This window comes from Oryx dammah, unplaced genomic scaffold (genome assembly GCF_014754425.2).
Source record: "Oryx dammah isolate SB20612 unplaced genomic scaffold, SCBI_Odam_1.1 HiC_scaffold_10, whole genome shotgun sequence".
In the NCBI taxonomy this organism is placed as follows: Eukaryota; Metazoa; Chordata; class Mammalia; order Artiodactyla; family Bovidae; genus Oryx; species Oryx dammah.
The window spans coordinates 41,913,714-41,928,569 of NW_024070194.1; the positions used below are offsets into that span (position 1 = coordinate 41,913,714).

Here is a 14,856-nt window from a genome sequence, read left to right on the forward strand (position 1 = left end):
TCTGAATGTTCAATGCCAAGTAGACTAATTTTGATAGTCCGATTTTTCTAAATGAAATTTCAGAAATAACAACCCACAGAAAGTGAAATGTTAATTACAACCTTTGACACAACTATATCCCTCTTTTTTATTAAGACTTGGGACTCCCCCTGAAAAGGCCACCGTGAATGAATAACGGAGAGGTGGGTGTCTGATTTCCCCAAAACCAAAGGTTATTTGGAAGTAAAACGTATATTTTCACAAGATTTTGCTAAAGTCACCTTTCTCTGTCTCTTCTGTTTTAACCTCAACTGCAGACCTGTCTGGTAATGAGCTAAATAAAGCAAGGGTTCTCAACCTCTGAGATCTAATACTTGGAGATCTGAGGTGGGAGTTGATGTAATAATAATAATAATAGAAATAAAGTGCACAGTAAATGTAATTTGGAAACCATCTCCCCCCACCCTGGTCCCTGGAAAAACTGTCCTTCATGAAACCAGGTCCTTGGTGCCAAAAATTTGGGGACAGCTTCCCTAAAGCAAATCCTGTCCCAGTATGTATTCTCCAAAAGGCTTCCAGAACCGGAATCTTGATCAGCCAGAAGCGCCCGTCCCACCACCACCCTTTGGCATTTTATGGGTCTTCGCTTTGGGAAGTTGAGTTCTATTTGTTGATGTCCCTTCCCCACTGGCTAGTTTCACATGAAGGAGTGTTACTGGAAATTGCAGGGAGCCCGGAGGAGGCCCAGATTCGAGTCTGAAGCTATGCGCTGGGGCAGCACCCGGAATAAAATCAGTGCGCGCTAACCCCTAGCATAGTCGTCGATTATAAGGCGACTTTTACGCAAACCCGGCAGCGCCGGACAAGACCGGGGGGTAACAGGAGACACGGGCAAAGGAAAGTTTTGCAGATTTCAGTCTTCCTTCAGATAAGGGGGTGGGGGTAGATCTGGAGAAACAGCTGTTTTCAGTCCGAGTTACCCGCGAACTTTTTTCCTGGAGAGAAGCTCCCGGAGCAATTTACAGCATTCCAGCCTGAGGCTCTCGTGCCAGACGCTCTGAATCAACCTTTAGAAACTCGAGCTGCCGGGAAGGGAAGGAGCCAGAGTCGCAGGGGTGGGAGCGCCCCCTCGGGCCTCGGCGCGGAGACCAGCGCCGGGCCCGCGGCGTGAGCGCTAGCTCCCCGCAGCATCAGCCGGCCGCGCTCGCCTTTCCCAGGGAGGGTCCTCGCAGTCGCGTCGCCCGAGCTCCGCGGCGTCGCCACAGGCGGCGGAGGGCGATCTGGGTTTGTGCAGAACTTCGGGGACCCGGAAGAAACACCAGCACCCTCCTCCCCGCCGGAAGCCTTTTCCGGGAGAATGGGAGACGCCGTCGGACGGCTCGAGCGCCCGGGTCGCTGGGTTAGGGCCGCGGGCGTCCGTAGGGCTGTGGTCTATCCCGGGGCCGCGTGACCGACAGGGGGAGCCCTGTCACTGCGGAAGCCGGGGACCCGGGGCCGGGCCACCCAGGGGCGCTCCCTCCTCCCCGGGGCGTGCTTTCTTCTGCTGGCGGAGAGGGTTCCAGAACCAGGAGCAAAAAGAGAGGAGTGTACATACATAGACGCACATACTGTGTTAACCAGGACGCTCGAGCTTTCCATCTTCTGCACCCCCGAAAGCTGTCTGTCATTTCTCCGGTTTTACTGTCTGATTTACTGGCTCAAACAGTAAAGAATTAGCCTGCAATGCGGGAGACGTGGGTTCGATCCCTAGTTCGGGAAGATCCCCCGGGAGGGAAATGGCAACCCACTTCAGTATTCTTGCCTGGGAAATCCCATAGACAGAGGAGCCGGGCGGGCTACAGTCCATGGGGTCGCAAAGAGTCGGACACGACTGAGTGATTAAGCACACACACTGATGAATGTGAGAAGGGCCCCGGGGGAGGAGGAAGGGTGAGTGCGTGCGTGTGCGTTTGTGTCTGTTTCTGCCCTGGGCCTGCGCAGAACGCTAAAAACAGGCCAATGCGCGCCATCTCTGGCCAGCCCTCTGGAAAGCGGTCAGGTCGTTTCCACCCACGCTTGAGGACCGGTGAGAGATGCCCAGGGTCTGGTCCCTTCGGCTCCCCCGCACACACCGACACTATGTATGCCTACACCCAGGGCACTCCCAGGCTGTACCCAGGACCGCCCTGTCCCTCTTGGGGGGTCCTCGCTTTCGGGCAGACGCAAACCTTGGCTGTGGGGAACCCTTCCCCGGCCCTTGCTCAACGGGTACATTAACGCCCTCGTTATGAATTAGACCAGCAGTGCCTGCACCTTTAGCTCAAAGCGTTGCGGGCCCTAGCGCCCTGGAGTAGAGGGAAGGGGTGGGAGTTGCCCCAGCCCACTGCTCCGCCCCTGCCCTCTGGCCTGACACCTACCCGGCCTTCCGCTCTAGGTGCTCTGTTCCGTTTGCCACCTCGCTTCTGTCTTCGGCCACCACTCCCCACAACTCTGGACAGGTGGGGCAGATACCCACTGTTTCCTCTCTCTCTTTCCTCTCTCTCTCTCTCTGGGGTTGAGAGCTCAAGGCTGCATCCTCACGGCTCAGCTGGGTTTTTAGAATCAAGAAAAGGTGTCCACCTCCAAACACCTGTAGTAGTATTCCCTACCACCCCCACCCCAAATCTGGCTCACTGAGGTCTCCGTAGCTAACCCAGAACAGATGATCATTTGAACTGGAAGTTGGATCGAAAATAAAAGGACGAATATGGTGCTAGGGTTGCAAATTCTCATAAAACAGTTCCTCGGGAAAGCGGAGACCACAGAGCCCCTCCTCGGGCGGACTCTTTTTGCCCCAGTATTGATTCCTTAATTCCCCTCTCTCCTCTCGCTTCACCCCTCACCTCAGGCCTTGTTTGTTTTAGTTACGAAACGCTGTGGGTACCTCGGCTGTGGCTGAAAAGTAACCTTGAAACACTCCCTCCTGTCAGAGACAAATAGTCTCCCAACCGTCGCAGCTGCTGGCGGGGCCGCTTGCGCCCTGCGCCGGGCGCCGGGACAGTGGGACGGGACTCGTCCCCGCCAGCCGCCCGGTCGGGCCCTGGAAGCCGGGCGCGGAGGAGGCAAAAAGCCGGGGCGGCGGGACCGCAGGCCTTCCGTAGCCGCTCCGGGTCTTAACTATAACGGGAGCGGCCTCCTAGCAGCAGCGGCCGGGGAGTTCAAGGTGTGTACACAGTTTTGTTACATAGGACGGCGCTTTGCAAACTGGCTCTGTCACTGGCTGGCTGTTTTGACAGGGAATGAGCCCTGCGAGCGCAGAAACCAGGATAAATAAATGCGGCTGTGATAAGGCTCTGCGGAGCCTGAGCGGAGGCCGGACGCGCCCTCGGACCAACGTACCAGGCGCCCGGCGCAATGAGACTCGGCGGGCGGGGGGAGGGTTGGTGGTGGGGGTCAGAGCCCTGAGCTGCTCCACCGGGTGGCCTCCTCCCGGGTCCCTCCTCCCGCGGGGACGGCCCGCAGGCGAAAGGGGGGCTGGATCCCCCCCCAGAGGCCCGCGTCCACCCTCTTGGCTCGCCCGTCGCGGCTCCGCGTGCAGGGGTGCAAGGCGGCTGAGTGGGAGGGGGGGCCGAGCAGGTGCGGGGCGCAGGCCGGGGCTCCCTCTCACCCAGGTGTGAGCTGATTATTCAAATGGGCTGCCCGGGGTCTGGGGATTGGAGGCCCGCGCCGGCGCGCCGCGCTATATCACCAGCCGCCCACGTCACTGCGGCACTTGTCCGCTGCGCGGTCCACACTTCCTCCCCCTCCCTCCTCCACCCCTTCCTCCTCCTCCTCCTCCTCCTCTCCACCCCCCCACCCTCCCCCGCGCCGCGCGCTTCCCGCCGCCTCCGGGCAGCTCGGCACTGCCAGCCTCGGCCTCCACCGGGCAGCCCGCGAGCGCGGCGGCGGCGGGCGCTCCGGCGGCGGGGCTCGGCTCCGGGCCTCCTCCTACCGCCGGCCCCCTCCTCCCGCGACCCAGACCTCCCGCCCACTTCCCACCACCGCCTCTGGCCGGCCGAGGGAGCGGGGCCGAGAGACAGGGAGAGCGAGAGGGAGGGAGGGGACCGTGCCTCGGCCGACTTTTTTTTTTTTTAAAGGAGGGTGGGGGTGGGGGGGGTGATTGCCGGTCGTTTGTTGTGGCTGTTAAATTTTAAACTGCCATGCACTCGGCTTCCAGTATGCTGGGAGCGGTGAAGATGGAAGGGCACGAGCCGTCCGACTGGAGCAGCTACTACACCGAGCCCGAGGTAGGCACTCGGCTTTGCCGGGGAAAGCTGGGGGGCGGCGTCTGCCCTCGGTCCCAACCTCGGGACCACTTCACTGGCCGGCTCCCGACCCCCCACCCCCACCCCAACACCACCCCCAACACCACCCCAGCCGCTCGGGGCAGCCGCCTTTCCCACCCTCCTTCGACTCAAATGGGTCTCTTTTTTTTATATACGACACACTGTTAGCCTTGAGATAATATTAACTTTGTGATCAAATATTGACTTGCGGCGCCTCCAAATCCTCTCCGTGGCCGAGCCACGCACTATCCTAACAGAGTTGTGTTTGGCAGCGCGCGGCTGGGGAGGGGTGGGAGGTCGGCCGGAGAGGGGGTGGGGAGCTGGAGAGGAGAAGGTGGGCAGGAGTCAGGGGCTGGGGTAGAGAAAAAAAGGGTCGAGGACGAGACGACAAAGAGGAAGAAAGTTTGTGGCTGCAGAGCCCAGCCTCGACCAGTTCACTTCGCGGTCCCCTTCCCGTCCCGCCACTCAATGTCTCAGGGTGGCCAAAGGCTCCACGCGGGAACCGCGTCTAGGTTCCCGCGGGGACCAGGATGGGGTCCGGGAGGAAGGCTGAACGGAAAGGACCCTGGGATCGTCTCCGCTGGAGACCACCCGGCGCCGTGTCCCACAGGTCGCTGGCCAGGGTCGGAGCAGGCTTCCGAGGCAGCGGCGCCTGCTCGGTGTACTGGCTTGAGAGTCGGGGAGATTCTACAGAGGGGAGATGCATTTGGGGTGTCTGGCTCAGCGCGCTCCTGGAGACCCCTGCTGTAGAACCTGAACCGGGCGCAGGAGGGCTGAGGGGTGGCCACGAGCACAGAGCAGCAGCCCCCACGCCCCCTCTCCGAGGGCGATCGAGGCGCGCTCCGGGTGACACGAACGCTGGGTCGGGGCCCGGGCCCAGGCCGCGCGAAGGCAGGACTCCCTGGAGGCCTCCCTGGAGGCGGGGGCCTGGGCCGGCCCGATGGCCGGGCGTGGGATGTGGGGCGCGGGGCGGGGGTCCGGCCAGGCGGCCGGGCGCTCTCCAGCCGCGGTGCTAACGCTGTGCGCCTCCCTTCGGGCTCTGTTCTCAGGGCTACTCCTCGGTGAGCAACATGAACGCCGGCCTGGGGATGAACGGCATGAACACGTACATGAGCATGTCGGCGGCCGCCATGGGCAGCGGCTCGGGCAACATGAGCGCCGGCTCCATGAACATGTCGTCGTACGTGGGCACGGGCATGAGCCCGTCCCTGGCGGGCATGTCCCCCGGGGCCGGCGCCATGGCCGGGATGAGCGGCTCGGCCGGGGCGGCCGGCGTGGCGGGCATGGGGCCGCACCTGAGTCCGAGCCTGAGCCCGCTAGGGGGGCAGGCGGCTGGGGCCATGGGCGGCCTGGCGCCCTACGCGAACATGAACTCCATGAGCCCCATGTACGGGCAGGCGGGCCTGAGCCGCGCGCGCGACCCCAAGACGTACCGGCGCAGCTACACGCACGCCAAGCCGCCCTACTCATACATCTCGCTCATCACCATGGCCATCCAGCAGAGCCCCAACAAGATGCTGACGCTGAGCGAGATCTACCAGTGGATCATGGACCTCTTCCCCTTCTACCGGCAGAACCAGCAGCGCTGGCAGAACTCCATCCGCCACTCGCTGTCCTTCAACGACTGCTTCCTCAAGGTGCCCCGCTCGCCCGACAAGCCCGGCAAGGGCTCCTTCTGGACCCTGCACCCCGACTCGGGCAACATGTTCGAGAACGGCTGCTACCTGCGCCGCCAGAAGCGCTTCAAGTGCGAGAAGCAGCTGGCCTTGAAGGAGGCCGCGGGCGCCGCGGGCGGCGGCAAGAAGGCGGCGGCCGCCACCGGGGCCCAGACCTCGCAGGGTCCGCTCGGAGAGGCGGCCGCCGGGCCGGCTCCCGAGACTCCGGCGGGCACCGAGTCGCCCCACTCAAGCGCCTCCCCGTGCCAAGAGCACAAGCGAGGGGGCCTCGGGGAGCTGAAGGGGACGCCGGCCTCGGCGCTGAGCCCCCCGGAGCCGGCGCCCTCGCCCGGGCAGCAGCAGCAGCAGGCCGCGGCCCACCTGCTGGGCCCTCCGCATCACCCGGGCCTGCCGCCCGAGGCCCACCTGAAGCCGGAGCACCACTACGCCTTCAACCACCCCTTCTCCATCAACAACCTCATGTCTTCAGAGCAGCAGCACCATCACAGCCATCACCACCACCAGCCCCACAAAATGGACCTCAAGGCCTACGAACAGGTGATGCATTACCCCGGCTACGGGTCCCCCATGCCGGGAAGCCTGGCCATGGGCCCGGTCACGAACAAAGCGGGCCTGGATGCCTCGCCCCTGGCCTCAGACACCTCCTACTACCAGGGCGTGTACTCCCGGCCCATTATGAACTCCTCTTAAGAAGACAGCGGCGACCCGGATAGCCCGGGACCCAGATGGGAGAGACAGGAAGTGGGGTGGAGACTCTGAGGAAGGGCTGCTGGAAAGGTGCAAGGGAGAAGGACCCTTCACACCCTGCCTCGCCCCCCCACAGAGGTCTCCCCTCACCCTCTGCAGTCCTTCCCTCCCTCACGTGGGCCACACTGATGTCAACCATCCTATATAAAGAGGGGAAAAGAAAAAGCTAAACTGTTTAAAAAGAAAAAGAAGAAAAGCCTCAGTTTCCACGACTGTGTAGACGCCTGCTTCTTTAAGAACCTGCCAATTCTTGACTTTTTGTTGTTGTGGTTCCTCTTCATTGCTGTCGTTGCAGGGAAGTCTTACTTTATTAAAAAAAAGAAAAGGAAAAAAAAAACACAAACTTTTGTGAGTGACTCAGTGTAAAACTATGTAGTTTTAACAGAAAACAGAGTTGTACTATTGTTTTAAAAAGAGAAAAAAAAAATAATGTAAGGGTCTGTTGTAAATGCCCAAGAAAAGAAAAAAGCATTCACATTCTTGATACGGTGAAATCCAGGTCTCAAGTCTGATTAATTTATGGTTTCTGCGTGCTTTATTTATGGCTTATAAATGTGTGTTCTGACTGCAAGGACCAGAGTTCCACAAATCTATATTAAAGTGTTATTGCCAGTTTTTTGCTTTGAATCTTCAAGATTTTTTTTCCTTTGCCTGATTTAAAAAAATAAACATATCCGAGATATATTTTAAAATTGAGGGAGGGAGACCCTGACTGGTTGCAGGTTTTATTTTATTTGGGGGGTGAGATGGTTGCTGCTTTATCAACATTTTATTGCTAACATTTTCAGACAAACTTAAAAGTTGAATGAATTTTACAGTAAACAGACACATACCCATTGCTCAGATCCTATAGTTCTCAGCTCAGTATACTTGTTATACTGGATGTCTGACCCATCTATCCACACCTCCATCAGTCTACTTATGTTTCTAGATGCATTTCAGAGTAAATTTCAGACTTCAGTACACTTCACCCTAACACTCCAGCAAGGACATCATTAATGGAACTCAACATTTCTCAAGGTTACTTTTTGAATTTTGAGTTTAACTTTATACAAAATGAAACTCAAAGATCCCAGGTGAACCATTCTGGGGGTTATGGGGTTGATGCAGGTTCATCTCCAAAGCCTGGCAAAAACCACACTCCATATCCATATTTTCCAGCTGGGCCATGTGAAGGTGAAATGTTGTTGACATCTCTTGCACCCTGGGGCTGGTTTCTCTTGAGGAAAAAAAAAAAAATCCTGGATTTTGTGGGTTTTTTTTTGTTTGTTTTGTTTTTTTGCTGTATTCCCAGTCCTTGGCCTACCTTCACAGTGAGTCCAGACTGGACTTGCAAATTCCTGGTGCAGCCCTTTTCCTTTTCATCATTGCCTCTCTTCACCTTGTCCTGGAATTGGTACTCTACAGGCCTCTGTTTATGATCCACCACCACCCCCATCCCACCCTCTACCTTCACTTAGATGTTCTGCACAACCTTAGTAGAACTTGCTGCAGCCCAGAGGTAGTGAGGCTTCTGGAATCATGCATTTGAACATTTGGTCTGGAGAAACAAAGGACTTTCTCCTGGAAGTGATTTTAAAGGGATCTTGGAGTTCTGATGGAAATCTTTAAATACAGGTATATTGGGGAATGAGGCAGAGGTAAGAGGGTGTCCAGCATGTCTGGCCAGGTGCCCCCTGCCAGGGGTTGGATTCCAGGGGTCTGCAGGTTTGCGCCCTACCCTCCAAACTCCTGGGACCTTGCCAAGTGACCTGTTAGGCCAGGTTAGCAAACCAGGATTACAGGGCCAAGGGGATGAGTGGGTATGCTGTGATCCTTAAAGGAAAACCCCAAAGCATAAAGGAAGACCCAGAATAAATTCTTACAAATCACACTGCCTCCTTTCAAAAATAGCCTAGCAGGAGTAAAATCGGGGCCAATAAGAGTGGAAACCTCAGAGGCCAAATGGGGGTTGTGTGGGCAGAGTGGGCTCCGCTTTGGTTTTGCCAGAGGCATCTGCTGGCCTGCCAGCTGGCCAGGCTAGGGCAGGAGCCAGTGGGCTCTAGGGGCCCCAGGAGACTTGGGGTCATCCAGGGCACAGCTAGCTTGCATAGGGTGAAAATTTCTGGAGTGAGAGGCCAAAACTTTAGGCCTTGGGTTTCTAAGCCCAGGCTTCCGTGTCCGGACTAGATCTTTGGGCTTCTTGACCACCCAAACTTGGAGTGTCCCTGGCAGTCTCCCGAAGCCTGGACACCGCCTGTCAGATAACCCTCTGCCACCTCGCAGGATCTCTCTTCCCCTCAAACCCTGGCCTTCCCAGGCGCTTGAGGGGGGTTTGTACTCGCCTCCGCCTCCCGCCTCCAAATCCCTTTTTAACATGCCACATTGTCCCGAAGAACACAAGGAAGAGAAATTGGGGAGGAGGAGGGGGAGGGGATGGGGAGAGAAGGGATGGGGGGGGGGGTAGGCGATCCGGAGGCCGCAGCCAGCAATCAGGGCCGTCTCTCCCCCTGGCAGGGACACACACGTCGCGAGCCCAGCCTGAAATGTGTTTCATTATCACATAAAAGGCTCCTGCGGCGAAGGAGCCGAGAGGCAGGGCCGGGGGCCGAGTGCGGGACAATGAGGGCTGAAAGCGCTGCCCTAACCTGCTATGTTTCCTATCGCACGCCCATTGTGCGAGGGTCGTTTTAAACTACTTAGCGCGCCCCCCTCCACTGATCCCGGCCGATAAGATATAGTTCTGTAGGAATACTTAAAAAGGATGTCGGGGAGCCGGCCGCTCCGGAGGCTTTTCGGCGCATCCTGAGTCTTTCGGCCCCCTACCCTCTCGCCCCAGCCCCTCCTCCCGCCAAGGCCCCCAGCTTAACTGGCGCTCACACTGCCCTCCGCCCGCGTCCCCCAACTCTGCGTAGTAGGGTGCAGTGTCTCTTTTTCCCTCCCTCTCTCTCTTTCTTCCTTTTCCGCGCGCGGGTTTAAGCAACCGTGATCTGTGAATAAACAGTCAGTAAACAACCGAAAAAAACATTCTAGATCCGAATTCCAGGAGGGTAAACTTTCCAGGCCACGTCACACTTCAGCAAATTTGCACAGATATTATATTGCCCCCCCTCCTTTATTCTTTTTTGCAGGATCCCATTGTACTTAACTGAATTTTATAACGCTGATCGATATCTTGGTAAAATATTCATTTTTAAACTAGCGGGCAGTGAAATCTTTGCTTTGTGTGCTAAAGTCAACAGTCGCTCGGTTTGAGCTCAAATAAATGCGGGGATGCCTCGGCTCGGAGCAGTCGGCCGCCTCCCTCCGCGCGCTGGACGCTCTGCTGCCGCCGCGCGTCCGTCCACCCGCCCGCCCGCCCGCCGCACCGCAGGTAGGGAGTGCGCCCCCCACTCCCCTCCGCGCGCCTCCCCGCCCCCAGCCAGACCCTAGCCCTACCCGGGGCTCCGAGGCCTGAGGGGCGGGGAAGGAGGAAGAAGCCAAGTCGGAGAAAATCCGAAGTTGGGGAGGTGGCCTTTTTGCGGGGAATTCTGAGGATGCTAGGTGTTGGGGGACCCAGAATGAACCTGGGTCCTGCGCACAGTTGGAAAGTTTGGCTGGGTCTCGAAGCGCTGGGAAGCCACCGCAGGCTCCCGCAGCCTCTCTGGGCCTGGGATTCGATCCGAGGGCCTCCTGTCGCCCTGGGACAGTGGGGAGGCGGGGGTGGAAGCCGGTCTGGGCCTCAGAAGCTGGGGTGGGGGCGGCGAGGGATGGCGCGCTGGTCCTGGGAGGCTGCAGAGCGAGGCCCGAGAGCGTGGGTTCCAGGGACGCGGAGGCCCAGCGGCGGTGGGGGCCCCGCCGTCCGGGAGCCGAGGAGGGGCAGCGCCTTTCCCAGCGGCCAGGGAAACCCGGGTTCTCGCCGTGAGCGCGCAGAGCCGCAGGAAGGTCCGGGAGCCTCGGGGCCACTAGCCGGTTCCAGGAGGGAAATGCTGAACCCGGCCGCGGGGCGGTTTCTCGACCACTGCCCTCCCCGCCCCACCCCCCACCCCCCCGCGCTGGCCCAGGACAACGGGTTTGGAGGGATCGGACAGACGGTGTCGCCCCACGTCCCTTCCCCGGGCCTCTGATGGCGCCGGGTCACCGCGCCCGGCATCTGTCCCCCGCCTACGGGAAAGCGCCCGCTCGGGAAACTAGTGGCTCCGAGACTGCCAGTGGACACCGCAGGACCCTGGACTTTGCAGAGCAGGGTAGAAAAGGTGTCTTTCCCCTGGGGTCTACCAGGTGCTCCTCCCCACTCCAAATCTGCATTCCGCCTGGGGGTTTGCTTTCTAGGGCTGGGTGTCTGGTTCGTTGGAGGCTCGCGCCGGCTTGATCAGTTTGGTATTTCGCCAGGATGTAGGTCTCGCTAGGTCTCGGATCACTGAAATTACCCGCCACCGTAACTGGAAAGTTTCTTCCCTTCCCGCCGCAGTCACCCACATCTCAAACCCAAAAGGCCAGAAATCGGTCTTGATAATTGGCAGGGTCAGTTCTGTGGACACCTCCCTGTGTAGGGAGCCTGGGCGCTCGTCACCTCCTTCCCCCGTCCCCGCGGGGCGGCGTGCGCCTTTGTCCACCGCGCCCAAGGCCGGCTGGGGTGCGCGCCTGCCCTGCCGCGCTCCCAGCCCGGCTTCGGTTCGCGTGGCTGGTTATCTTCCCTGAACGAGACGGCTCGGCTGCGGGACACACGCGAGGCTAATCGTTTTTAAATAATTAATGCCTCCCCGTTCCGCTGGTAATGCGCGGCTTCGAATCCGTCAATTACTTGTCATTAGACGGTGTCGCCCCACGTCTTTCCCCGGGCCTCTGATGGCGCCGGGTCACCGCGCCCGGCCCATTCCACGGCCGAAGAAAAAAGGTGCCTGGCCTCTGAGAGCCGGTGCGGAGTAGCCGCGGCCCTTAATTCAGTGTTTTGAAAGAAAGACCCTCGCTGAAGAGATGTAATCTTCCAAATGGCCAATTTAAACGCCTGATGTTTATCGCCCGCCTTCTCCCGGCTTTATACAGAGAAGCCGGTCGTCGGTGCTTCGGGGGCCTTTTAATGTGGGGAGGCGTGGGGCAGGGAAAGGCTAGAGAGAAAGCTCAGTGAGGGGGGGAGGTGGTAAGAAGGGAGAGGGTGTGTTTGCTCAACAAGGCACCTGGCGGTACCTCGGGGTAACTGGTTTTTTCTGGGACAGCACACACTTCTGAGATCGGGGCTCTGCAGAGCCTCTCCACTTGGGGCCGGGATCTTCTGAACTGTGTTGTCCAGAACTCTCCAGAGAACGTGGCAGGGCCTCTGGGGGTGGGAATGTCCCCTTTGTGCTAGGAGGGAGGAGGAAAAATCTGAGCCTGCAAACCACCCCCGCCTAACCTAACTGTGGCCAGTGTCCGAACTTGCAGGCGCTGAATCCCACCCACTAGAAGAGACTCCCTCATACCAACCCCTCTGAGAGCCACCAACCCCACAGAAGAGCAAGATTTCAGACTCTAGAAGCCTCTGTCAGGCCAGAGACCCAGTGGACACCAGCCTCGGCTATAGCACCATTGCAACCCAGGCCGCCCAATGGTTGGTGGAGCGAAATTACACAAACAAAAACACAAGGAAAAACTCTCCAAAAGTTTGCTACTCCGTTTAATTACTTATCAGTTGCTTCCTTTCCCCATCAAATGTTGTTTTTGCGGTAAACAGATATCTGAGGGTCCCAGGCCCTTTTGGAGTGAAAACAATACAGTGTGTCCACAGCAACCCCCAGCCCTGGGCCCACCACCCCTTGACTGGACAGCCAGCTGGCTCTCCACTTTACAGAGGTCAGCCCACAGGTTTCTCATGGACACTACTCCCAGGACTTGGTTTCCTCTGAGAAGAGGAGAAAAGAGAATGTGGGCTGGAGGGAAAGATCCTGAGGAGGGTGGGAGAAACTATTTTAACATGGATGGGGGAAAAGGCCAGTTGGCACAGGCCTGTGTGTCTGTCTGGCCACCCAACCCACCCATCTCCGTGGGTCCTTGGCTGCTCCTGAGACCACATCTTTTCTCTGAGCAGACACAAGAATTGGGATTTTTTTTTTTTTTTTGAGAAATTCCTTTCTGATGAGATGCACTGGATATGAGCAGTGTGTTACAGGTACCTCCTGAGACAAGCAAACAAAAACTGCTGGGAGTAGATGGTGCCTCCAGTGGTGCTCAGTGGGGTCCCCAGCTCCTGGAGGGCTGCTCCTCCCTTACACAAAACTCCTAGGGAACGTGCTGCCCCTGGCACTCCAGGGGCTGCCTTGGAAGCCTAAATCCTGGGGCATCTTCCGCATTCTGTTCACAGCCTTCCTGCCCCCTCTCTCATCCTTTCTCTCCTTTCTTCTTTAAAACAATCGTGTGTGTTCCCCCCCTCGCCCCTTCCCGCCATTGTATTTGTTGATGACCTAACACGCTCACACCAAAAGCCACACACAGAAAACCAACAACGTGGGATGGGAGGGGAGACCAATTATGAGTGAGACTAACAAGCGGGGAACACCCAAGTTGAGGCCGGCTGTCTCCTGGGAGACTGATGGAGGCTTATTTTACAAGCTGTCATTCCACCCTGGTCCCTATTGCCAGACTGGAGGTGATTCCTATTCTCCCCTCCCCCAGCCCCTGCACTCTTGGGGTGTGTTCCAGAGTCTTTGTTCATCCTCTGCAGAAGGTGCTGGGGACACAGGATGGTGTCACGAGCACATCTGCACGGCAGTGTCCTCAGTTTTTTACCTTAGTGGTTGATCCTCAGAGTTCCATGCTCACTGCCAACAAAACACTGGTCAGATGTCCCTGTTACACACGTCCCCCCATCCCTGCCAGGTTCCCATGAGAAGGCATCGACTCACTCTTCACACACACCTCTTTCTCAAAAAAAAAAAAAGTGGGCAATGTCACTGGCAGATAACACAACCGATAGTCCTGGTGCTGGAAAAAAAAAAGGGGGGACACAAATTAAGTTGCTTTCATTTATGTAAAACTAGAGGTTCTCACGTCTCATTAGGGCAAGTGCCTGGTGTTGAAACACTCTTTAAGCTACTCGGAGGCACTGATATTCCCCGCGATACCAGGATGCTGTGCCAGCAAGGCCATATTCACTGAACTTAAATATGTCAAATGAACTGAGAGGGAAAACTTGTGCATCATAAAGATAGGTGCATGAGGAGGAAACCCTGGGGTATGATGTAGATGAAAACTTTGGAATCAGAACTGTTTGCTGGTTTTTAGTTCTACTTGCTTAAGTGGTTCCACTTCTGCTCACTTATATGGTTGAGGAATAGATTTTCTTCCTAGGCAAAACAGCTTTTCCATGGTTTCACTTCTTGGGGGAAAAAGGTGAAACACAGGTTTCAACAACAAGCAGGAACGTTTTTGGACCAAGGTTGCTCATGACCCCAGCAAATCAAAATAAGGGGCATGTGGGTGAATTTCAACTTATTTCATTAGAAATATGGCCTCAATTCATCATCCCATTTCTTTTCACAAAGCAGATGTAGTTATATGATGGATTTTCTTGAAATGTTGGCTCACATAAAGAAAAGCATGCAACTCTTAATCTGAAGACTTGAGTGTTCAGAGTGCCTTCCTGGAAAATAGAAAACAACCTTGGGAAGTGTTTGACGGAGAGGACTTGGGAGGAGCTAAGGTGTGAAGTGGGAGCTAGGGGCTGGGGAGGGCAGATGACAAAGGAATGACATTTTCTGCGGAGGACCAGGGTAGATTGTTGGCCAGGACAGGACCTGGGTCACAGGCGGTTGTGTGTCGAAGCCAGAGGCTTCTTTAACAGAGAGATCAAAATGTCAACCTGTGCACTCTTCTCGAAAAGAGATGACCCTCCACTTGAGCTTTCTACTCACCTTACCTTTTAAAGTCCAGTCTAAGAAATTTAAAATAAAGGACACCAATTTCACTATGTATCTTCTATTCAGTCTGCAATTCTGAGCTACATGAAACTGAGCTGTTTACACACAGAAAGAAGTTGCAACTTCAACAACTTGATAGCAGAGAAAATTTACCGTCTACCCAAAAAAGATGAGTGCATTTTGGGGCAAAATGTTCTACCATCTTAGTGTTTCTCTCATTCCTGCCCCAGCCCCTCCCCCTCTTTTCTTGATCACTACTGTACTCCATCCAACATCTCTGAGTGGAGTCCCCTTCTGTACCATGCACCAAGCTAGGTGTCT

At 56.7% G+C, this 14,856-nt stretch overlaps 1 protein-coding gene across 2 annotated transcripts; it reads left to right on the top strand.

Annotated features, from left to right (window-relative positions):
- Nucleotides 1-3,074: 3,074 nt before the first annotated feature.
- On the top strand, nucleotides 3,075-7,312 carry FOXA2 (forkhead box A2). Of its 2 annotated transcripts, XM_040248607.1 has the most exons (3): nucleotides 3,075-3,160; nucleotides 4,154-4,223; nucleotides 5,312-7,312. In XM_040248607.1, the coding sequence occupies exons 2-3, from the start codon at nucleotides 4,155-4,157 to the stop codon at nucleotides 6,626-6,628; spliced, it is 1,386 nt and encodes a 461-aa protein (XP_040104541.1). In that variant the 5' UTR covers nucleotides 3,075-3,160; nucleotide 4,154; the 3' UTR covers nucleotides 6,629-7,312. The 2 variants fall into 2 exon arrangements, with proteins under 2 accessions (XP_040104541.1, XP_040104540.1); XM_040248606.1 differs by lacking the exon at nucleotides 3,075-3,160 and having other exon boundaries at nucleotides 4,068-4,223.
- Nucleotides 7,313-14,856: the final 7,544 nt, after the last annotated feature.